Below are 24,394 nucleotides of genomic sequence, written 5' to 3' on the forward strand. Positions count from 1 at the left end.
TAGGTTTTCCTTTTTTTTTTCCCAATGAGGTGTTCCAAAGGTGAAATTCATATGTAAACAATGACCAGTATATTGAATTTTCCATATTTCCCTTAACGCATGCTAAAATGGTAATATTTTCTTTTTTAAGTTTCCAGTGAGGAGAAAGTGTCTATTGTTTCCACATTGTCAAGGAAAAAATATGAATCAAAACAGCCTCTAAGAAGCATATACAGTGATTCTTCGCTTTATCAATTTTGTGAACATCTCACTGAGTCTGTTATTTGCCATTTAATTTCAAGCATTTCTGATAGTACCAAAGATGGCCGAGAAAAAGAGAAAGCATGGGAAAGACAAAATGCAACATTTAAGATGATTATTTCAATTGATTCTCAAGTGTCTGAGAGTAGGTCAATTTCTATCGGTGAACTTGCTTTAAGTATTTCTGAAACCATTACTGAAATCCTTTCAAATAGTAACTTCATAAAGGCTGACATTGCACAGCAAATGTTTTCATTAAAAACGAAGTACATTTACTGCCCAGGAGTAGCTTCTGCAGATTTTGATGATCTCTTTCAGGATCTCTTAATGGGAGTGATTCATATATTGTCCAAGGAAATAGGGTTAAATCATCACCTTGAAAACAGTGGAAGAAATATACCATTCCGCATGCTTAGAAGCAATCATGTGCCCATTTGTGACCAAAAAAATACCATGCAAAGACGGAAAGCTTCCAGAGAACAGGAATCATCTATTCACCAAACTGATCATCTCATTCAAAAAAATAAATTAAATTATCTGGCATATAAATTAGATAGTCTGGCTCATAGCCTAAAAACTCATGAATCCAAAGAAGTAGTCAACAAAGTTTTTAATATTGTTTTGGATTTATTTTTACCAGATGAACACCCAGGTGAGGCTATGGATTGTGATAAAAAAGCAAAAACATTTTTCTCATCATCAAATGACTGGCAAAAAAATAGTATACTTGGAAATAACTTAGGGCTTACCCCCAAATCAGTTTTTCTCCTCAATATTGTATGTGAGAAACTTATTAGAACACTTTTGGAGAAATGCACAAACTCTGTCTTTCTTGATAATAGCCCTTTTTCTGAAGAAATAGCAGGAGAATGTCAACTTTTCAAAATACTTCAAAGTGTAGAAGATGAAGAATTTGATTATTGTAAGGGAGTGATGGACTGTGAACAATTTCAAGGAGATTATGTGTTGGACATTTTGGAAAATATGGCAGAAATGGATCAAGATTTATTGTCATCAGATTCTATGCTTACTATTATTTCCCACAGGTTGGTTAAATCACTGATGGACAAGCTATGTCACAGTGTACAACTCCCTCAGAGTCCACCTTTTGAAAACAAGCATTTGAAGCATAGAACAAGAGAAATACAGTCTAGTTCCTTAAAAGCAAAAAGACCAGAATTAACAGGATTAGGACAAGGTCAAGACTCTTTAGGACTCATGAGTTACGGCAATGCTTTGACAGCATCCCTGAATAATCCCAGTATAGTTAGCTCCAGAATACAAGCACCGTTTGGCAAGAAATACTCAGTAACTCCCTCTAATGTGTCACCTTTTAAAAGACAGGGAACAAAGGATATGGATACAATAGCCACCCATAATAAGCTTTATCCAGGAGATATGAATACAGGTGTTTATTCAGCCACATTTTTGGAGGAAATAATTTCAGAACTGTTTTTTAATCTCTCAACTTCACTGTGGGTCAAAAATGAAAACATTTCTGAGGCCCAGCTCAATGAGTTGAATGCATTATTTGTCAACAGTGTGGTAAATGAGTTCAATAATGCAGGAGTCACTGTTTTACGGAATTCTGAAGAAAGGTTGTGTTTTCCACCAGTTCATAAAGAAACTGTTAGTAGGATTGTTGACTCAGTTTATCATGATGTTTTACAGCAATATGAATTGAAAGTGACCTGTGGTGGTAATCTGGCATGTGACAGTATTTCAACAGCAGAACAAATAACTAACAGCATATTATTAGAGATTTTAGACTACCAACTCCCATCTTGCTTCAGGGGAAAGCTCTCACATACTTCATATTACCCTCTCAGAGCTGAAGTTATATTACAGAAACTTCAAAATAACCTGAGAGAATTTACTTCCCAATGCAGGTCTTCAACAGGCTATAGCACCATGTTATCACAATCTTTTGTAGAAGATATCATCAGAAGACTTTTATCTCAGCTCATTCCTCCACCCAGTAAGGCTTCCTCTTTGGGAAAAAAATATTTAATGAGTTCAGATTTTAATGAAATGTCTACCTGCATAATAAATAAGGTTATATCTGCCATTTCAAAACATAAAATTTGGTTCACTATATATGATAATCAATTTCTATGTACTGGAAAAAACCTCCAGAAGATGGTGGATTCTGTTTATAGTAATATTGTGCAAACATCCGACTCTCTTGTTTCAGTACAGAGAAGTATAATCAGTCGAAGCCCGATTATGGTTGACCGAATTGCCAGCTTTATTATCCAGGAGATTATTGAAAATCATCTTCAACCTTTTTTGTGTGGAGAAGGTTTACCTCGTCCAAAGACTCCATCCGATGCAATATCAAATATGGTTAAACAGGTTCTCAGTGAAGTCATAGAGTCACACAGACCCCAGACACCATCACCCTTGGGTATTTACCCTGAGACCTTTGTAAGGGAAATTGTTGCCAGACTTTTATCAAAGATTTTCAGTCCACAGTTCAACACTGAAATTGAGTTGGGAAACATGACCCAAAAAATAGTAAATTCAATAAATAACCATTTTGACAAAGCTGAAGTTCACCTTTTGTATGATGACAAAGGAAAGTGTTACCCTTCTGTGCATACAGATGTTGTGGATGAACTCGTCACTTCCGTTTATAGAAATGTTTTAAAACAGCACGGACTAGACCCCGGGGTTGATAAAAAGCCTGAAGTCAGTGATGTTTTTGTGGAAAAAATTACTAACCTAGTTGTAGCAGCTATTTCAAATTACCTTCTTCATCCACTGTTCTCTGGGGACCTGTCATCTTCTTCATACTCTATTTCAACAGCTGAGAATATCATTCAAGACGTTCTTAGTAACATCAGTAAATCTACCAACCCAAGTCAGAGTTTATCTCCATATAACACCTTGCTGCCATACACGTTTTTAGAAGACATGATCAGAGTACTATTATTTAGAATCTTTCCTTCTGCATCCAGCATTGTTCCAGACAGAGAAATGCCAAAAGACAGATCAAGAGTTAATTTCAGTGAAATTGCTTCAGAGATAATCAGTGATATTAGGATGAAAGTTTCCCAACATCAAATTCGATTTTCAAAAGATGAAGAAGAAACCAAGTTTGTTTATTCAGAAGATGATGTTCAGCATCTCGTTGAGTCAGTATTCAAAAATATTTCACAAAACTCTGAATCTCAGGCATCACTTGAGCAAAATATCACAAGTAGTGATGATGTTCTTATTGATAGAATAGCAGGTTTTATCATTAAACATATCTGTCAACAGCATCTTCAGCCATTTGTGGACAGAAAGTCATTACCTTCATCATACACATATTTTGGCAATGAGAGAAGGCAATGGTTTTATGCCAGTGTTTATTCCTCAACTTTTTTGGAAGATGTAGTTTCTGGGGTTTTAAGCAAAATATTCCACAGGGTGTTAGGCATTGTACAAACAAAATCAGTAAAAGATTCAGAAAGTGAACTGTTTTATAAAGTTGAAAAACTCACACATTTGATAACAGAGGAATTCTCAAAGGCCCAAGTTAGCATTTTAGAGAATGCTGAGGAAAGAATATGGTTGCCTCCAGTGGAGAGAGATACAGTCAAAAACATTATTGACAGGGTGTACAGCCAAGTTTTGCAAGAATATGAAATGGAAATAATGCCTGATAAAGATTTTCTAAATGACACATTGGCTGCAAGGATAACTAAAGTCATCCTGGCTGAAACTTTTGATTTCCAAATTCATCCAAATCTTATAGAAAAGCTTCCATTTAGGTCACACTCCAAACTTAGTACTGATGTTTTGATAAAGAAAGTTCAGTGTGACATTACTAAATCCAGACTCCAAAGACAGGCTTCAACAATATATACTACTATGTTATCACATACTCATTTGGAAAAAATTGTGTCTCAGCTTATATCTCAGATGAGTCCATTGGCCTACAGTGCAGAACACCCAGATATTTCTCAATCAGAATTAAGTGATACAGTCATAAAGCTGATAAATGAAATCATGTCAATAATTTCAAAACATGCAGTATGTATTATTAAGCATGGAAATGAAAAGCAAAGTATGATTTCAGAAAAAGATATCCAGTCTATGGTTGATTCCATTTATGCTGATCTTTCATATACAAATATATACCAGTCTCTTACAAAAGATAAAAAAGGTATAAGTAATATGCCTGTTTCAAAAATAGCAAGTTTTATAATAAAAGAAATCTTTAACCATCATCTTCAGTCATTTTTATCTAGAGATAAATCTCTGCTTTCAGCTGCAGATGATCAGAAATATAAACAGAAAGCAGCAGATCCTAAACAACAAGAATTGTCTTCCATTGTGAACTCAGCTGTCTTTTTGGAGGAAGTAATTTCTGAACTTTTATGTAAACTCCTTTATGCATTCTCACATAATGTCTTGGCTGCTGAAAACCCAGAAGCTGTAAAAGCCAAAATTACTGGCATTGTTACAACATTAGTAAAATCAATTGTTCTGGAGTTCAGCACATCAGAGATTTTAGTTGCAGATAACTATGATGATGGTATTTTTTTTTCAGAAGGCTATAAAGAAATGGTTCATAAAACAGTCAACCTAATTTATGAAAAAATACTAGATGAATATAAGTCTCTGATTCAAATATATAGGGCTATACAACGTGACACTGTTTGTTTTGGAAGAAAAATATATAATTTGCTGTTGGAAGAAATTTATGATTATCAGGTGCAGTCATTAGTTTCAGGACAATTAGTGTCTTCTTCATATTCTTCCCCTCAAGCTGATAACATCATCAGAAATGTGCTCAGTGTCATCATGAGGGACAGTCATGCCTTGCCATCATGCATTACTGTCCTGCCTCGTTCTCTTTTAGAAGATATTATTTATAAGCTTCTAGTGCTTATCTTCCCTTCAACTTATAGTGAAAGTGAAATGAAAGAGGAAGAGGTTTCACCAGATTATGAGTTTGTAGATGCAGCATCAAAACTGACTGATGAGATTATCAGAGAAATTTCTGAACATGAGATCTATCTTGCCACAGCAGAAGAGAATGCAGAAAGTATGCAGTCAGAAGTGGTTGAGAATTTGGTTGACTCTATATGCAGTAATATTTTGAAAAAATCTGAATTTCAAGCTGAAGTTGAGAAAGATGCAGACAAAAAAGGGGGCTTATTCCTCAGTAAAATAGCTGGTTTCATCATGAAGGAAATCATGGATCATCACCTGCAGCCATTTTTACATGGTGAAGAATCATCTTTTAGTAACTTAACTAATTATGACCATGTCTCTGTACTTAGTAAAACTGGTAAAGAAAAGAGACAGTCTTCTTTATATTCAGCTACATTTTTGGAAGATGTAATTGTTGACCTTGTTTGCAAGTTTTATTCTCTTCCAAGTACTGCTGAAGATTCTAAGAGAACAGAAACGCCAGAGCCAGACATTGTGAGCTTGGCTATAAAATTTGCAAAGTCTCTGATAGGAGAATTTAGAAAAAGTGAAATTAAAGTTCTACCAAAAGCTGAAGAAATATTTTCTTTTCCACCAATTGATAAAGAGACAGTTGACAATATATCCAGTTTTGTGTATGATCAGTTCATAGCAAAGTATGGATCTAATGATATTCAGAAAGATGAAAAAAATAACATTGTTATAGAAATGGTTGCTGCTTTAGCCCAGAAGGCAATCTCTGTGTTCAAAATTCAACCACTTTTTTCAGGAGACTGGTCTTCCACCTTCTTTTCATTTCTAAATCCAGATAACATTACCCAAAGGGTTCAACACCTTCCACAGAAAACCTCTGCACCAATAAATAGATGTTTAAAAGGGAACGAACTTACTTTACCAGAACACTCATACAAACCCACTTCTCTAACCTCAGACCAGAAAAATGTGTTGGATACGTTGGGAATAGATAGAGGTACAATGAGTAAAAATAAAAGTTTCAAAACTAAGGAGACATCAATGAAAAAAGGTGACATCCAAGATTCAGTAGTTACTTCTGTAACTAGAATTATGAAAAGCAATATGGATAGCCTGGTATCAGGGTCAGCTGTGGGTGTGGCAAATAAAAAGAAAGTGAATGAAAATAAAATGGGAATTTCAGTTCAAAAATCTGACGTATCAGTAGTTACTTCTCTAACTACTAATGTGAAATGTAGAGATACTCTCAAATCTGACTCCTGTGTAACATATAAAAATAATGAAATTGAGAAGAGCATATCAGCTTCAAAAGATAAGGAGAGGCAAGGTAAAGAGATACACACACAATTTCTAGTAGCTACTAATGATACAGAATGTGAAAAGAAAATACCTGGATCATATGTTGAAATAAACCATGAAAAGAAGAATGATAAAACAAGAGAAAATCCATTCAAAAAAGAAGACAAGCCCTTTCAGTTACCTCCTTTGACATCCAAAGTGAGAAATACAGGGATCACAACAGAGAAAACTTTGAAAGTGACCCAAGAGGGAAACAATGAGGAGAGAAAGGACACTCCAGTTCAAATAAATACAAATGAGGGACAGTACTCAGATTATGAAAGTGTTCAAAATGTCATTGGAAATATTTATGAAAATATCTTAGAAATATATCATTCTCAAGAATCAGCAGATTATTCAAAACTCCAAAGTCCTCCAGGTCATACAGAATTGCCTGTAATTCAAGAGGTTGGCAAGGATGTTACACAGCCTGTTTCAATTATCAAAAATCTCTCTGCCAAAGAGAAGGAAGAAACAGAGAGAGAGAGAACAAGAGAAAGAGAAAAAGAGAGGGACAAAGAGAAAGAAAGGGGGCAAAAAAGAGAAAGAGATAAAGTGGAAGTTAAGGAGATTAAAAATGAGCCTAGTAAACTAGACAGTCCTCGGTACCCACCAAAAAGTAAACCTGGAATTTTTCCTGCTAAATTTTTAGAAGATGTAATCACTGAAATGGTTAACAAATTGATCTTTTCCTCCTCAACAGAAACACAAACATATGATACATGTCAAAGCGTAAGTGATGATGAAAATCAAGCTGAACTCTATGACACAGCTATGAAACTTATTGATTCACTGCTAAAGGAGTTTTCAGATGCTCAAATTAAGGTATTTAGGCCCAATAAAGAAAACCAGTTTTTTCCACCTGTGTCATCAAGTTCTAAAGAACCACCCAGGCATAAAGAATCAAGTATAGGTGAAGCATCATCCAACATTAAAAAAACAACTGTGGATGAAATGCCACATATGCATAAAGTAACTGAAAAACCCTCTTCAAATAAGATACCTTTCCTAGATAAAATTTCTGCAATTGATGAAACATTGGTCAGCAAAGTTGTTCATTCCTCTGTATGCAATATTTTGAAAGAATATACATCTCACGGCTCCATTTGTAAGAATATAAAGAGTAATACAGGGGATTTAGCAAGAAGACTAACTAGTGCAGTGATAACTGAAATTTTTCAACATAAGCTTAATTTGATACTGTGTGATGAAGTACCAGCCTCATCATGTTTGCCTCTGGAAACTAAGGATATTGTTAAAAAGATCCAAAAGGTGGCTCAAATGGCCAGCAAAGAATGTCAAACATCATCGCCATATACCATCATGCTGCCTCATGAATTTTTAGAGAATGTGATTTCTGCTCTTTTATCTAAAATTTTCTCAACAGTATCCAATACCAAAGCAGAAGCATCTGAGGGCAACTGGTCTGCAGAACTAGATTTCCTTCAAATGAAGTTATTAAGTACAGTTACAGCAGAGATCTCCAAAGACGAAGATACGATTATTCAGTATGTAGAATCCTTACATCCCAATGATGATGAAATTATTCAGTTAGTGGTTCAGTCACTATATGATAATCTCTTGTCTCAGTTTGGATCACAAGAGATTATACAAAATTGTGTAGCCAGTGGATGTAGAATTCTTTCAGAAACTGTAGTTGACTTAATTCTACGAGAAGTGGCTGGCAATCAGCTGCAGAACTACTTTTCTGGAGAGCTCACCCCATATCAGTGTGCAGAAGTTGACAGTGTTGTTGAAAATATTCTTAAGGATGTTATTGAAACTGCTGATGCTCCCCAGCCTCAACCATCACATGCTCATATACTGCCTTACAACATAATAGAAGAAATTGCTGTAAAATTTTTATCAAAGCTTTTAACTATGTTTCCAAAAGTGGATAAGGAAAAACCCAAATCTCTAGAAACTGAAATGCAAAAAATAACCTCAAAAATATTAAATTCAATGCAAGAATTCATTTCGAAAAGTAAGATTAAAGTTTTACCACCAGCAAAGGACTTGCCTGCTGTACCTTTAGCTGACAACAAAACTATTGAAACAGTAGTTAATTCTGTCTATACCAGTGTTTTAAAACACTCTGGCTCACACATGTCTATACTTAAAGATTTAATGGGTAAGAGTAATGTCCTCTCTGATATAATAGGTTTCTTAATGGTGAAAGAAATTTCCAATTCTGAATTTCAACCTCAAGTAGAGGAAGAATTGTCAAATTCAGAATTAGTTCTGGAAGCTGTAAAAATTATGGAAAAAGTGGTCAAAATTGTTGATGAATTTAGGTCCCAGGAAAAATCTTCATCCAAGAAAGGTTCTTTGTTAGATGCCATGTTTTTAGAGGAAGCATTGGCTTTGTTCTTGGCTAAAATAGTAAGGTTGCCAAGTGCCTCAAGCAAAGATGCGAAAAACTTATCAAAGCCTGAATTAAATAAAATTGCATCTCAACTGACAAAATCTGTGACAGCTGAAATTTCCAAAAGTAATATTAGTCTTATTGCCGCTGATCCTGAAGAACGCTTTTTAAATACGAAAAGTATAGAAATGATTTCTCAGGTTATTGATTCGATTTATAGTAATATACTACAACAATCTGGAACCCATAAAGAACTTTATTATGATATAAAAAATGCAAACAGAGTTTTCCCTAAAAAAGTGGCTAGTTTAATTATTAATGGAGTTTCAAATTTTCCCTTAGATGTAGGTAGTCCACAGAATTCAAGTGTTAGTATCTGTGAAGATCTAGACATTGATAGAATTGTTCAAAAGGCACAAGAGCATGCTGTTGAAATGATCCCTGACATAGATAAAGGAAAGTCAGATGAAAATTCAGTTGTAGAGGACTCTCCAATTAAAATAGTTCCATATGTTGGGGATAAACCAATCAAAATAGATCCAAACATTATCTCAGAACACTTAGCAGTAATTTCTGTAAAGACTCAACCTCTTGAGAAACTTAAGATGGAATGTTTAAAAAAAACTGGACACAGCATAGCAGAACTAAGAAGAGCATCAATAAGTGGAAGAAGTTACTACTCATCGGAAATGTCTGCTGTAGGAGAGTTAAAGAGAGAAAGACGTACCTCACTGAGCAAGACAGGACGACTAGATATAAAACCCTTTGAGGTAAGTGCAAAAACAATAGCAGAACAAAGTAAGACATGGTTGTTCTCTGGTTCTCTTCCTCAAATAGGTAGATGAGAATGTATTTTTTTGTTGTTACTACCAGCCCAGTAGGAAAACTGGGTCCACCAGTCCATCTGTATAGTTAGATGTGGCACACTCTAAAGGTCTCAGGCTAATTTTCCTAAGACAATCAATTAAAAAAAAAAGTAAACTGGCTTAAAAAAATTAATGGAGATACAGACACCCTTAAGAGTAAAATCAGGCTGACTGAAATTAGAAAACTAAAATAGATTTCTCAAGCTGCTGTCTGTACAGCAGCAATGCTACTCTCTTGTTAGCAACATTCATCAACAAACATTAGACTACAAACTCTCAGATTAGTTGTTTCTTATTATTTCACTTTAATTATATTAGCTTTCCTCAAGTTATTGTACACTCTCAAGAAGCACCAAGTCTCTGCTTCTGTCCATGTTCTAGACCTAGCTGTTTTAATGCTGCATAGTTATGAGCATGTTTCTTCTTGCTATAGACCCCAGCTCGCCCTGAAGCTCCACACTCAAGCCCCGAATATATTAAACTAATTGAGACCTTAAAACGCCAAAACAATGTCCTTGTTACAAAACTACACCCCTGAGGACAATGGGATGGTCTGCCCAATACAGTTACACTGATTCACTGCACATTTTGATTTTTATCAAAGCCCCTTGGTACTAATTGAAGGTATTCACTCATAAGAGAACTGAGTGAGTTTAGGGATATAATCTGTGGCCTGAGCAATGAGCAAATTCTTACAGAACTATTCTCCCTGGAGCATAAACTTTAAGTTTTCTTCAGCACTGTCCTGCAACGCATTGAACTAGATTCCAGGGCTGTTAAATATGTTAATTGGTGCATTATGTTTTCATACCCAAATATTGAGATTTTTATAGACTGACATACTACTTGCCCTAAATTTTTTGGGCCAGATGATAGTCCTTTCAAGCTCTAAAATTTCCTCCTCCATATGGATTCCTGTCATTGTATTAGCATATTATTTGGTATCTTCGTGCATATATAAGTAACCCCTTAGGAGTACAATTTGTTTGAACAGACTATAGAATAACGTTAGTCAAAATTAGTTTTTAATTATCTATAGAATTGTCTGTCACAAATAATAAACCTTTAGTTACCAGTTCTCTAGTTATTGATAGACCACAGAAAGCAGGAAGAGAATATTTAAACCAAAATAATTACCTCTATCCTCCTAAGGGGAAGAAAATCTCACCTAAAAATAAAACACAAAGAAACAGACCTAGAGAACTCTGTTAAGACATACGATTTGTACCAATCTGGGTACCAATGCTGTCAACCTCCAGAACAGGGACAGAGACTAGACTAAAGAACAGTAGATTAGATCAGAGAACCTAGACACTTATTGGCTCGACCTCGGGAATTCATTTTCTGTTTTGAAATATCATAAATTCCCAACACACTAGGTATATACATATTATAACCATATATAGTAACAAATTCCAAAACCACATAAAATGATTTTGGATTTTCTAAACCACCAGTTCTCTACTAACACAGAAAATCAAAAACTCCTTAAGGAGGTTGTTTCTATATTTTGTTTCCACAGCAGATACTCTTATAGAGCACCAATATGTGAAAAATAGATTACAATGTTATAAAGGAACATTGAAATCTAAGATTATTAAATCAATTTGGAGGTTCGGTGGCATCATCAGCTGCTACTGAAATGGGGAAGTTCTGTTATTTAATTATAACTGTCTTTTGTTTTTACTCTGTCTTTGGACACTGTAGATGGAAAATGAGATTTGACTAGGGAGGTGAGAAGAAAATGAAGATTTGTGTTTTGAAAATTCTTTTGGAAAATATGTCCAAAGGATCAGGAGTGGAAGGATAGGGATTAAAGAGTCAGAGACCTTCAAATGTTGGTTACTCATCATTTTTAAAAGTCAAGATCAGATAATACCTTGCTTTTTTGTCAAAGATATGTATATTTAGGTTTTGCTACTTACAATTTTAGGAAAACATATTATCATGTCTACTTCTGTCACAAAACTTTCAAAGTAAATGAAAAACAAAATAAAATGTAAATTTTACGCTCTGGAATAAATTATGGTAGATTAATAAAATAATGCCTGAAAGTAAAAGAACTGATAGATACCAATACATAGTTTTGGTATAATACATGGTAGAATTTTGGTAAAATACATGATTTTCATTTCTCTTTTTTTAAATATTGCTAATATAAAAGTGGCATCTGAAGATACTACTTTTACACTGAAGCTAGAAATCATACTAAAATAGCTAGCTATATTACAGTAGAACCACAGGAGAAGTGATTGAGGCATTTGTTTTTGATATTCATTGTACCCTCAATTTCAGGTTGTTTGCAGAAATTCATTTCAGAATATAAGAAAGCCTGATATCACCAAGGTGGAGCTTTTAAAAGATGTTCGGAACAAAAAAGAACTTATTGTTCGGTTAGTAGCTCATGATATTGATCAAGAAATTTCAGGAAGTAGCATAGAAGAGGGACTAACGTCTGATGAAGATGAAGTTGTTTTAAAAGAGATTGTACAAGAAGAATCCTTAGAACAATTTGAGGATCAAGTGAAAGAAGCCAGGAAGCCAGTAGAAAGCAAAGGTGTTTCTCCCAAACCAACACGAAGCACAAGCAGCCTGAAAAAATTTTTTTCACTAAGCAAATGTTGTCAGCCCACATCCAGTGCAAATGCTGAAAATACTGAAGCAACTTCAAATCATGTAATAGAACCTAAGGAAGTACAAGTTAAAAGAGCTCTTGCTAAGCTTGACATGACCACCTGTTCAAGAACGTTGATTGAAGCAGATTCTTTTTGGGAGGAAAGACCACAGAGGAAGGTGAGTGAGAAATATAACTGTCAATGACCAGATACCTATAGAAAGATGAGAGATCTTCAGAAATTCTGCCCAAGAGTGTAGCTTAATTGGGCAGAAAAACACTAAAATGGTTCCAGACAGTCTCTTCCTAAGCCTGGTAACATTTACAGTATGAGAGAAATAACTAACAGATGAAGCTGTAAAACTCAACTGAGGGAAAGCAGACAAATGGAAAGAGACCTAGATTAGTTAGAAGTCCAAGAACAGAAAGTGGAAGCTTCTTCATTATGTAGTGTCCTTAGACTTGGAGGGCATTATGCTAAATGAAATAAGCCACATAGAGGAAGACAAATACTGTATGATATCATTTATATGTGGAATCTAAAAAATATAACAAACTAGTGGGTATTAAAAAAACCAAGCAGACTAGTAGTTACAAGTGATACAGAGACCAAATTAGTAGTTAACAAGTAGGGAGAGTCAGGGAGGAGCCAATACAGGGGTGGAGGATACGCTCAAGGATGTATTGTACAACCTGAGAAATACAGCCAATATTTTGTAGTGACTGTAAATGGAAAGTAACCTTTAAAAATGTTTAAAAATTTTAAAAATTAAAATAAAATGTGTTTTTTAAAAAAGAAATGAAAGCTAAGTATTTACATCTATTTTTAAAAATATATTCCAGCCCGTTTATATTTTGGTGACCAGACAAGCTTCTTCTCTGTTTCCTCTTTTTCACTATATCATTAAATTATTTGTAAAGTCCAGAAATGGAAAACTGTATCCTTCAGACTTTGTGCTAGGTTTATCTTTAAAGTTTATTCAAACTCCAGTATTATAATATAGATCATCTTCACTAGCCATTTCTAAAGAACTATTTTGGAAAGATATATTTTAATTAGAATTATAAGGTTAATCCATTTTTATAGTAATCTTTGAAACTTTTTCTCATTATAGTGTAGATTAAAGGGCAGAATATGCCAATTAGGTGAGAAAGTTCGTATCAGACCCTACTTCCTGTAATTCTTGGTTTGCACTTTTCCAGAAAGAAGAAAAAAAAACCATTACTGAGCCAACACATTACTTCATACACAGAATTATGAGTTCATCTTCATACAACCAAGAAGATCTGATTTCATATGCCGGGTACATGAAATTAAAGCAATATTAAAAATAGAAATCTGAGATGAAAATGCTTATGGGAAGAGCGGGGTCCCTGGTAAAACTATTAATTGGGCAAATATTCAGCCCTAGGCCTTCCCTCATTCCTTCCTACTCTTCCCTCCCTCGGCTCCCCACTGTGGACACCCCTAAGACCTCTCCTGATCCCTCATTTCTAGTTACTTGGCCTCTGCATTCTTCCTAGAATAGCAATGTCTTGCCTCAAGAATTTGCTCATATGTTTTGGTTTTGGTTTTTGTTTTTCTTAATCTAGAAGATAGTGTAGATACTATTTTGAGCCACTGCCTGTCAGCCCAAAGGGATCCTGCTCAACTCTCTTAAGTAGATAAATGGTCCAGTGTGTATAACTGCCTGTACACAGAATCCAAAGATGAGAGGGAGCAGTGCAAGTTGGAGCATCCAGAGATGAAATCTATAAGGCAATGGAGTTTCATGTGGGACTGTAAAGATGAACAGCATTTACATGAGGAAGAGACAGTCAAGTTTGGACGACTATAGGAGCAAAGTCTGGACTGTGTGGCATTTATAGAGGACAGAAAGAGCAAACACATTGTAGACTTGAGATCTAATGAATAACTATATCTAGAACAGTTAGAATTTGCCTGAAATTATTAATTTTAAAAGAACATTCATAACCTAGAAGAGGTAAAATTTCTATTGTGGGAGAGGCAATGGGTATAAGGAGAAAAATCTACCTGGTTACAACTTTTTTTCTTTTTTTTAATACAACATTATGGAATTGTTTCTTTTTGACACTGACATTGACATTATTATGGGACATCTGTTCCCAGCCCATCATTGCCTCTCTTCAATACTCCTAAAATTACCGATACAAAAATATTCAATAAAATACTAGTAAACAGAATTCAATAGCATATTAAAAAGATTATACACGCTGACTAAGGGGGATTTATCCCAAGAGTACAAGGAAAGTTCAACATATGAAAATCAGTCAATGTAATATAACACATTAACAGGACTAAGGGGAAAAAAATATTCTTATCTAAATTGATGCAGAAAAAAAATTTGACAAACTTCAGCTTTTCATGATAATAACACTTAACAAACTAAGAACAGGAGGAAATTACCTCAAAATAATAAAAGCCATATATAGAAAAACTACAACTAATATTGTACTTAGAGTGAAAGCCTGAAGTGTTTTCCTCTAAGATTAGGAAAAAGACAAGGGGTCCCACTCTTACCACTTGTATTCAGCATAGCACTAGAAGTCCTAGCCAGAGCAATTAGGCAAGAAATAAAAAGCATCTAAATTGGAAGAGAAGTAAAAAAAAATAATAATAATAATAAATAAATAAATAGGAAGAGAAGTAAAATGATCTCTATTCACAGATGACATAAGCTTATATGTAGAAAACCCTGAAGATTCCATACAAAAAAGAAACAAAACTTTTAGAATAAATGAATTCATCAAAGTTGGATACAAAATCAAAACAGAAAAAAGTTACATTTCTATACACTAACAATGAGCAATACAATAAATTAAATTCAATCTGCACTGTATCAAACAGAATAAAATATTTAGGAATAAACTTAACCAAGTGGCAAAAGATTTATACACCAAAAACTACAGAACATACCCAATGGAGATTAAAGGACACACAAATTAAATATTCTGTGTTCATGAACTGGAAGACTTAATATTGTTAAGGTTTTAATATTTTCCAAAGTCTACAGATTACAAAATCTACAGATTAAAAGCAATCCTTATAAAAAATATTAAATGACTTTTTTTTTGCAGAAAAATAAAAAATTCATTCTGAAAGTTATATTGTATCTCAAGGAACTCCTAATAGCCAAAACAGTCTTTAAAAAGAAGAACAAAGTTGGACTTCCTGATTTCAAAACTTACTACAGAACCATGGTAATCCAAAGAGTGTGGTGCTGACTGAAGGCAGACATTAGATCATTGGAATAGACTATAGAGCCCAAAAACAAATCCTTAATATATGGTCAAATAATTTTTGATAAGCATACCAAGACCATTTAATGGAGAAAGAGTCTTTTCAACAAATGGTGTTGGGAGAACTAGATAACCACACACACACACACACACACACACACACACACACACACACACACACACACACACACACACACACACACACACACAGTTAGACCATTACCTTATATTGCATATAAAAACTAACACAAAATGGATCAAAGACCTACATAAAACTATAGAACTCTTACAATAAAACATAGGGGGAAAGCCCCATGACATTGGACTTCACAATAATTTCTTGGATATGACACTAAAAGCACAAGCAATAGGAGAAAAATTAGATAAACTGTACTTTACCAAAATTAAAAACTTTAGTGCTTCAAAAGACAAGGTGAAAAATCAACACATAGAATGGGAGGAAATATTTGTAAGTCATATATCTGATAAGGCATTACTATCCAGAATATATAAGGAACTCTTATAATTCAACAACAACAAAAGAACCAAGCAACCAAATTAAAATTTAAAAGTCCTAGCAAAGGACTTGAATAGGTACTTCTCCAAATAGGATATACAAATGGACAATAAACATATAAAAAGATCCTCAACATCACTAATCATTAGGAAAATGCAAATCAAAACCACAATAAAATGCTATTTCACACCCATTAGGATAGCTGTTATCAAAAAAGAAATTTCAGAAAATAATGTGTTAGCAAGAATGTGAAGAAATTGGAACTCTTGTACAATACTGCTAGGAATTTAAAATGGTACATTCACTACAGAACACTGTGACAGTTTCTTAAAAAATTAAGTATAGAGTTATCATATGATACAGCAATTCTACTTCTGGGTCTACACCACAAAGAACTGAAAAAGGATTCAAATAGGTGTTTGTACACTCATATTCATAGCAGCATTGTTCACAATAGCCAAATCGTGGAAGTACAGAGGAGTACATTGATGGCTGAATGGATAAACAAAATACAGTACATACATTCAAGAGAATATTATTCAGTTTTTAAAAGGAAGGAAATTCTGACATGCTACATATAAGCTTGAAAACATTCTGATAAGTGAATAAGTCAGTCACGAAAGGACAAATATTACATGATTCCACTCATATATAAGATGCAGAGGCAGAAGGACACGGAAAGAGAGGTATGCAGTGTTGGTATTTACGGATATAAAATTTCAATTGGGGAAAATGAAAAAATTCTAGAGATGGATGGTGGTGATGGTCGCAGAATAATGTGAATGTACTTAAGTATAGGACTATACACTTAAAAATTGTTAATATGGTAAACGTTACGTATATTTAACCAAAATTTTTAAAGTGGGAAAAAGTCAATTTAGAAATCATTTGCGTTCAATTTGGAAACTCAGTGATACACTATTCCAGGTTTACTTCCATGTGAAGAATGACTGACAGATTGTTCTTTTACTTAACTGGTAATTTCTTCATTCGTTAAATATACAAAAAATGAAATGTTCTTTTTCTTTTGTTTTAGGGAGACTGAAGATTGTACCCCAGATACAAATACTCAAATTCTGGAAGGTTGGATTCATTATTTTTCTTGATTTAAAGTAGAAAGTATTCAAAAGGACACTAGTGCTTTGATTAGTTTTTTTAGTTTTCAAACCTGAAATTGATCTTTTTTTTCCCTATGAGCTTATCTACTTTTGGAAATGATCCAGTACTACATCACGCAGGTGTTGAAATAAGCCAACTAGTTTGCCTTATTAATGACTTTGTTAAAAAATATGGTGGGAATAATATGAATTTGTATTTATCATGCTCCTATGAGAAATATCCACAAACTCAGGATGTATTATATGACAGTTTCTAGCTGAACCAGAACCCATGATAGTAGGATTTAAAATTTTCTTTGAGAGGTTATCCTTCCTTTGTGCTTAACCCTATCAAAGTGCACCCAAAAAAAGGCTTATGGGCTAAATTTATTCGCTCACATTAAAATCTGGTTAGTATGGACCTCACTTTTTTACAAAATCCATAATAGTAATAATGACTGCTTAGAACATTTGTGTGGGGATTGCTTGGTTCTCTACTGTTGAAACCTCAAATGATTAATATGGTTCTGACAATGATAGCATCTCCAAGAAGCAGAGTGTCATTTTTACTATAAAGTGGCCTTGAAATTTGAACCACAGGTTTACCCTGGGTATTTTAAACATACCACTCACTCAAGGAGTTACAAGAAACATATTCTCTCAACTTGGAAGTAGAAATCATTTTTATTAGGATGATTCATAGAATAACAGTAAATATGCCAGAATTCTATGAACACATCATAACCAGAAGGTATCAAAATAATCACTGATATGATTCCTGTGTAATAGGCTCATAGGCTGTTAGAGTCAGAAACCAATTAATATAACTCCCCTCATTGTTTGGACGAAGAAACTGAAGCTCGGGGTGAGGAAGTGACTTGTCCAGGGTTACTCTGAGTCAGAGCCAGAGCCCAGTCTGAATCCCAAATCTCCTGACCCTGAATTCAGTGTTTCGTTTTTTTCCAAAATTGTTGTAATGATCAAGCTTAATTACTATATCTTTTAGAAATATTGCAGCTGTCCAATTCAATCATTTATTCAGTCAGAGATTTTCCTTAGCACATAAAATCCCATGTGTGAACAAGACAAAGACTTTGAGCTCACAGAATTTTTATTTGTAACTTGAGGCACAGCATCAAAGGCAAGACATAAACAAGTTATTTCCAGATACAAGTCTTTCCCATCTCATCTGGGACAAAAGCCCAAAGAAACTTCAATGTCCTGCAAAACTCTACATCATCTGGACATCACCCTAAGCCCCTACAGCTTCTTTAACCTCCTCCTCTGTTTCTCTTTCTGGCTCACTCTGTTCTAGCCTCACTGACCCTGCTGTTCCTTAAACATTCCAGGCATTTAGCATCTTTGTACTTGCTGATCATCATGTAGTGCTCCTGTCCCTCTGTCGACATGGCTCACTCTTCACCTTCAGATCTGTGCTCGGTTTTCACCTTCTCAGTAGGTCTTCCTTGACCACCCTCTTTGAAATTTTAACCTTTCTCACGATGGCATTACATATTCCACTTCTTTGCTGTTTTTCTCCCTAGCAGTTATTACTGTATATTTTAATTGTTTTTTCACTATATCCCTCTAGAATGTAAGATCTGTGAAGAGCACAGCTGTATTCCCAAGAGCCTAAAATAGGCATATAGTAGGAGGAGGCAGTTAGTAAAATAGGAAAGACTATGGGAATAATTGAGGGGGATGCACAAGAATTCTATTTTGGTTATGTTAAGATCGAGGTACCCATTAGATATTTAAGTTGAGGTGTCACATAAGCAATAGGATATTTAAGTCTGGAGTTCAATGACAAGGTCAGGGTTAAACATACACATTCTTAATTTTTGTTTATAATTTTACATAGAATATAGAATAAATACATAGAATATAGAATAAAATCTCCAATAACTTAAATCTGAGTATCTCAGATCCTGAACCATCAGGAATTTTTCTGTGACTCTTCATCAAAACAAATTTCCTAGTGTATCCTGGAAAGCTGATAGCCATGTAAACTAGAAACATAAAAACTGATGTTTGGAATGATAGCCCTGGTAGTAAACCCAAATGTCCTTCATCATTTAAAAGCAAAAATCAGTTCAATTATGTATGATACAGAGTCAGACATTAGAAATTTTACCAAGTTTGTCAGATAACTCAAATAATCAGCTCTTCCCACATGACTTAACTGCGGTTTTGCTGCTACTTTTTTTTTCCCCAGAACCTACAGCTTGTGTTGATCTTGATGAGTGCATGTCCATAAGATGCATAGTCTTTACGTATAAGATATCTCATGGTCCTCCTGTGAGACAGGCAGGAAGAGAGTCTCACTCACATTATGTGTATGAGGAAATAGTCAGAGAATAGTTAGAGTCCATTTGCTAATACTTGCCCAGCTCTAAGTAGTGAGGCGAAGGCTCAGACTCAGGTTTTCTGACTCCCTAGCGTGTTAGCTGCCTTCCTAGTGGTGGGTCTTTGAGAAGCTTATCTCACAGTATCATTTCTACCTCCTTAAGTTGACTTTCTTTTACTGGTGTATTGACCTCCTTTGAAATTCAGGCAACTTTTAGTTCTGCAGCAGCAACTCCACCAGATTTCCTTTTGATATTGCCTCAAAATTTTCCTGATTCTCACCCAAAGAATTTCATAAGATTAGCCATCTTCCTCTTTGTTCCAATTATCTGCTTTTGATTAGCTGTGTGGAATCAAAGAGTGTTAGAGCTAGAAAGGCCCTCAGGAATCCCCTATAGGGTAGTGTCTCATTTGACATGTAAATAAATAGGCTCCTAGAGACTGAGTGGTCACACATAGACGTAGAGCTGTTACGTTGCAGAATCTGCCTTTCTTACTCATCACACTTCATCTTTCAAATTTCCTACAAGAAGGGCTAAGGTGCCCCAGAATTCTAGGGCTCCCACCTATTTCAGGTTTGTTCACCCTGTCTATACAATAAATAATAATAATAATAATAATAATAATAATAATAATAATAATAATAATAATAATAATAATAATTTCTTCTATCTCCCTGAATTCTATGACTTTTTGATGTAAAATAGTATCAGGTTTGTGTCAACACTATTCATCCCTCAGAAAAAATATTTTTTAATTTTTTTCTCCCCTCCACAGAACATTCTCAGGAACAAAGGCCAGAGTATTCAAACAGTGTTAAGGTAAATAATTTTCAGTAGCCTCTAATTAGTATACCTGTAGTCCAGCTGAATACAGCCGTTTTCAAGGTCAAATTAGGGACTGTGTGGTCCTATTTGAGAGACATCTGGAAGCATTCCCAGTAGTTTCCTTATGCTCAGATCTCTCCTCCTGGCTGAGACTTGCTCATGGTACCCAAGAAATCCATTAAGCAAAATTCTCAGCTTAGGGTTAAGTTATCATTCCTTGTTTAAGTGTACAGGATAAGCCTCTGTTCCTCCCTAGCACCTACATACAGTTCCATTCCTTAACTCTGTTACTGCAATCTCTGGAGAAAACCCTGCCTAGGGCAGGCAGACCCAAGTGAGGGACTTGGTGGAGGCATGGGGGAAATAGAAGCTTCAAAATGGAAGAGAGTGGCTTGCAAGAAATGAGTGCTGATTCCATGTCTCTGTATTCCTAAGGACTGTCTAAAGGCAGTTTTCCAAAAGGCGAAGCGACTCTCCAGTATAAACTCTGGAAGTGTCCTCTTTCCTATCCTTTTTAGAAACTTTCCAATGAGCACTCAAGCTCCAGATCCTCTTCTGTTGTTTGTTTTGTGGCTCAATTTCTTACCATCTTTAAGCAATCCATCAATTATTCAGTCCCTTCTCATTACCAGAATAATTTTCAGAACCAAACCTTACTACTCATACTTAAGATATCTTCTGTCAGATCTCTAAAGATGCTGGATTAGTTCTTTACTCAACCTAATCTTCATTTTTTAATATAAACATCTATTTGACAGCCTCAGCCTTTACTTTGGCCATATTTTCCAAGTAAAATCATATGGCACTAAAGGGGAAACAATAAATCTCTAGTCTGAGGACCTGATGACAGGCCATTGCTCATGCCAAGATGAATTGCTAACTAATCTGGACCCTTGTGCCTTTTGTCCTTTTCCTCACTTGCTGCCTTTTCCATGGTAAAACTATGGTTAATGTTGTTACTCAGTCCAGTTCTGACTGAGGTGGAGTAAGCATTCCACCTGTATCGCTCACTGACTAAAACTAAAAACTTCAGACAACTACTGAAGATTCTGAAAAGTAAGTAATAGCAGGAGTTTGCGGAAAGAAATTAAAACTCAAAACACAGTACCATTATGAGTTTCCTGGGTTCCCCCTACACACACACACACACATACACACACCCCTCCTAGCTTAGACCCAGGGCAGTTCAAATCCTGTAATTACATAGAGGGAATGGACAAAATAAGAAAGCTCCAAGAGAAACCATTGCTCATTTGCAGAATTAGGAAGGAGCTCCTATGGAATGGGAAGTAGGGAAGCCCACTTTTTACCTCATTTCCCCCCACTTCCCCCTGCCTCAAGATAAGTCTCAGCTATGAAGCTGCACAGTGGAAGCAGAGGCTGTGAGGCACTTAAAACTGAGAGAAAAGCCTTCTCTCTGACCAGAGGAATTAGGAAAAAGTCTCCAGTAACCTGAAGGACATTATGGGAAAACCTGCTACTTTTTCTCTGCTTTCTCTTGTTGATTTACCCTGGGTGTGGATGCAGTCATGGGATGTGTGAGACAGCGAGTAGGAAGGCTAGAGCCACAGCATTTTAGACATAGGACCAAAAAAGAGGACTGCTGGTGAGAGTCTAAAAGAAGTCAAAGAGAGGAGGGATATAAAAAAGGATTCCCTCCAAACGGTTTATAAAGTCTCTCCTGAGCTGTGCATGCATGGAACTGACCTGAAGTTCTACAGACAAAAAGCTATGACAGCTTGAACTATGTAGTCTTAATAGTGGTACACACATGGGATCCTAAAAAGTTACTGCCAAGACTTTGAAAACTGAATTTACATTGGAACTATTGCCATCGAAGGCAGGGTTGGATGTGTGATCTGAACCTTGATGGGTTAATTACCTACTTAAAAAATACAACCTTCTGCACAGAGGATTTTAACAGTTCTTAGAATCATATAAATTGTTTAAAATGCTCAGGACATAATCCAGTATTACTCAACAATGTCTACAACTTTTAAGGGAAGGACAAGAGATGCCAACTCCAACATAGCCAAGATTTTGAAATATTCAGACAAAAACCTTAAAAAGCAGTGATTTTAACAAGGTTCCACAAAGTAACAACAAATACTCCTGAATCTAATGGAAAGCTAGCAGCTCTCAGCAGAATTTAAGTATATTTACTCATCTCAGACACATGGCAGCGTCAGCTCCCTGAATATAGAGATTAACAACTCTAATTCTCACACATTAGAGTCATGTGGGTATTTTTTTTTAATATCAATATCTGCTCCATCCTAAGGAATTTCAATTCCTGTGGTGGTGTGGGGCCAAGGGATTCACATGTTTTAAAAAAATTTTTCCACAGATAACTCTATTGTGCAGCCAGTGATGAAAATAAGTTCTTTAGATAGTCTGTGCTCTGTTTTATTTTTCAGATGTCCTGTTCAAATGATGTCAATACACAAACAGCCTCAAGTCCTCTTAAAAGAACTATTGTAAAACTCATATTAATATCTGGTGGCTTCTGCATAATCTACATGCAGTACATTTTACATTGCATGTATTTAGCTTTACTTCATTGACTTTTTAACTTTCTTTTTAAATTACTAGCACTGCAGAATGGCTCCAATGAAGTCCAGCTGCCTGTCCCAGGCTGTTTTATGCCTCTCTGGGAAAATTGCTGCTTTTGCATTCAAAGATATAAAGGCCTACAGAGTAAAGCCAGTACCTGAGCCATGTTCCCTGCCCTCGGTCCACGTAGTCACTTTATTTCTCCAGAGTCCAAAATGGCTAAGATTTCCATAAAAGGAAATTGAAGTTACATAGTAAACATCCATTTTCCTTCTCTTACCTCTATTATCAGAAAGTAACTTATAAATTATTATTCACTCCAGTTCATCCAAGAGGGGCAGAGACAGAGCTGACACTTTTTGTCACTTAAGATGCCTGAGTCTTTGGTCATCATTTGGTAACTAAGGCCCGTATTTACAATAAGAGTCAATCCTAGGCATGCTAATTGGCAAAAATTATGAGTCTCTGTCTCAGAGAATAATACTTTGGGACTGCAGTAGACAGGTATTGTTCACATGAAATGCTGTAATGACTGTACTACATCTCTTGAGGATTTCTAGGTGTCTCCAGTGTATAGTATCCAACAAAGCACTGAGTCAATGCTTTGCTTTGTCTTGGCAGTTTATCAGCTTATTTGAAGGAAACAAGAATGTTCTTGGCAGTGCGAATCCCTCAAAAGAAGTCATTTCAGGTACAAATTATACTCTTTTTAACATTACTCCTGGAATGAGTGGTTATTCCCTTGCAATATTGACACCTATTACTAATGAGATTGATCGAGATATACATGTGTGTGTGTGTGTGTGTGTGTGTGTGTGTGTTCCATTTGCAGTTTGTTATGCAGTTCTTAAACCAAAGGAGTAATAGATAATGAAGTGACATTGATTAGGTATCAGCTATCTTCATTTTACTGAAGAGAGAACAATAGTAGGTTAACTCAAGGTCACCCCAAGCTAGTAAACTGCAGAGCTGGGATTCAGATTACAGATCTGCCCGATTTTAAAGCCTGAGCTCATTCAACAAGACCATAGTTCACCCACTCAGATGTTCACAGCAGCTAGGCAGGTAACATAAACAAGAGTGGTAGTTTGATCAGGGGTCTGTGGTCCACTGGAGATGGCATGTCCCATCTAAAAAAGGGAGCTGCTACTCAGGTCCAATCACTGGCATGCTGGATTATTACCATCCCCCCTTCTCATTCAGGTCTTAGCATTTTTCAAAAGAAACTGGAGATGGAAATTTTATGTGAAAATTCCTGACTTCAAGTTTTATCAAGTAATTCAAAACTTCTGTGCGAAGCTGTATGGATCAAAACTTGTTCATGTCTTCTACACCATATTATACTCCCTCTGCAAGTCTTAGAGCCCTGACTTACAAGAGAAAATGGAGGCAAATAACTGTCTGAGGTTATGCAGTCAACAAATGGAGAGCTTTAAGGGCTCAAAAACACGTCTTCTGACTTTGAGCCTAC

The 24,394-nt window shown here is 35.4% G+C and overlaps 1 protein-coding gene and 1 long non-coding RNA gene across 2 annotated transcripts in view; one reads left to right on the top strand and one right to left on the bottom strand.

Annotated features, from left to right (window-relative positions):
• LOC135321148 (uncharacterized) overlaps positions 1-24,394 on the bottom strand; it is a 660,820-nt gene that overhangs the window by 219,675 nt on the left and 416,751 nt on the right. The gene's annotated exons all lie outside the window — the stretch shown is intronic.
• The window catches only part of FSIP2 (fibrous sheath interacting protein 2), an 89,076-nt gene that overhangs the window by 63,014 nt on the left and 1,668 nt on the right, over positions 1-24,394 (top strand). The window contains exons 17-22 of the mRNA XM_064485388.1: positions 131-9,612; positions 12,004-12,501; positions 13,526-13,626; positions 17,137-17,183; positions 20,321-20,364; positions 23,545-23,614. Of these exons, the coding sequence (XP_064341458.1) occupies positions 131-9,612; positions 12,004-12,501; positions 13,526-13,626; positions 17,137-17,183; positions 20,321-20,364; positions 23,545-23,614 (10,242 nt within the window). The remainder of the gene's footprint in view (positions 1-130; positions 9,613-12,003; positions 12,502-13,525; positions 13,627-17,136; positions 17,184-20,320; positions 20,365-23,544; positions 23,615-24,394) is intronic.

Source organism: Camelus dromedarius, chromosome 4 (genome assembly GCF_036321535.1).
Source record: "Camelus dromedarius isolate mCamDro1 chromosome 4, mCamDro1.pat, whole genome shotgun sequence".
NCBI classification, from domain to species: domain Eukaryota; kingdom Metazoa; phylum Chordata; class Mammalia; order Artiodactyla; family Camelidae; genus Camelus; species Camelus dromedarius.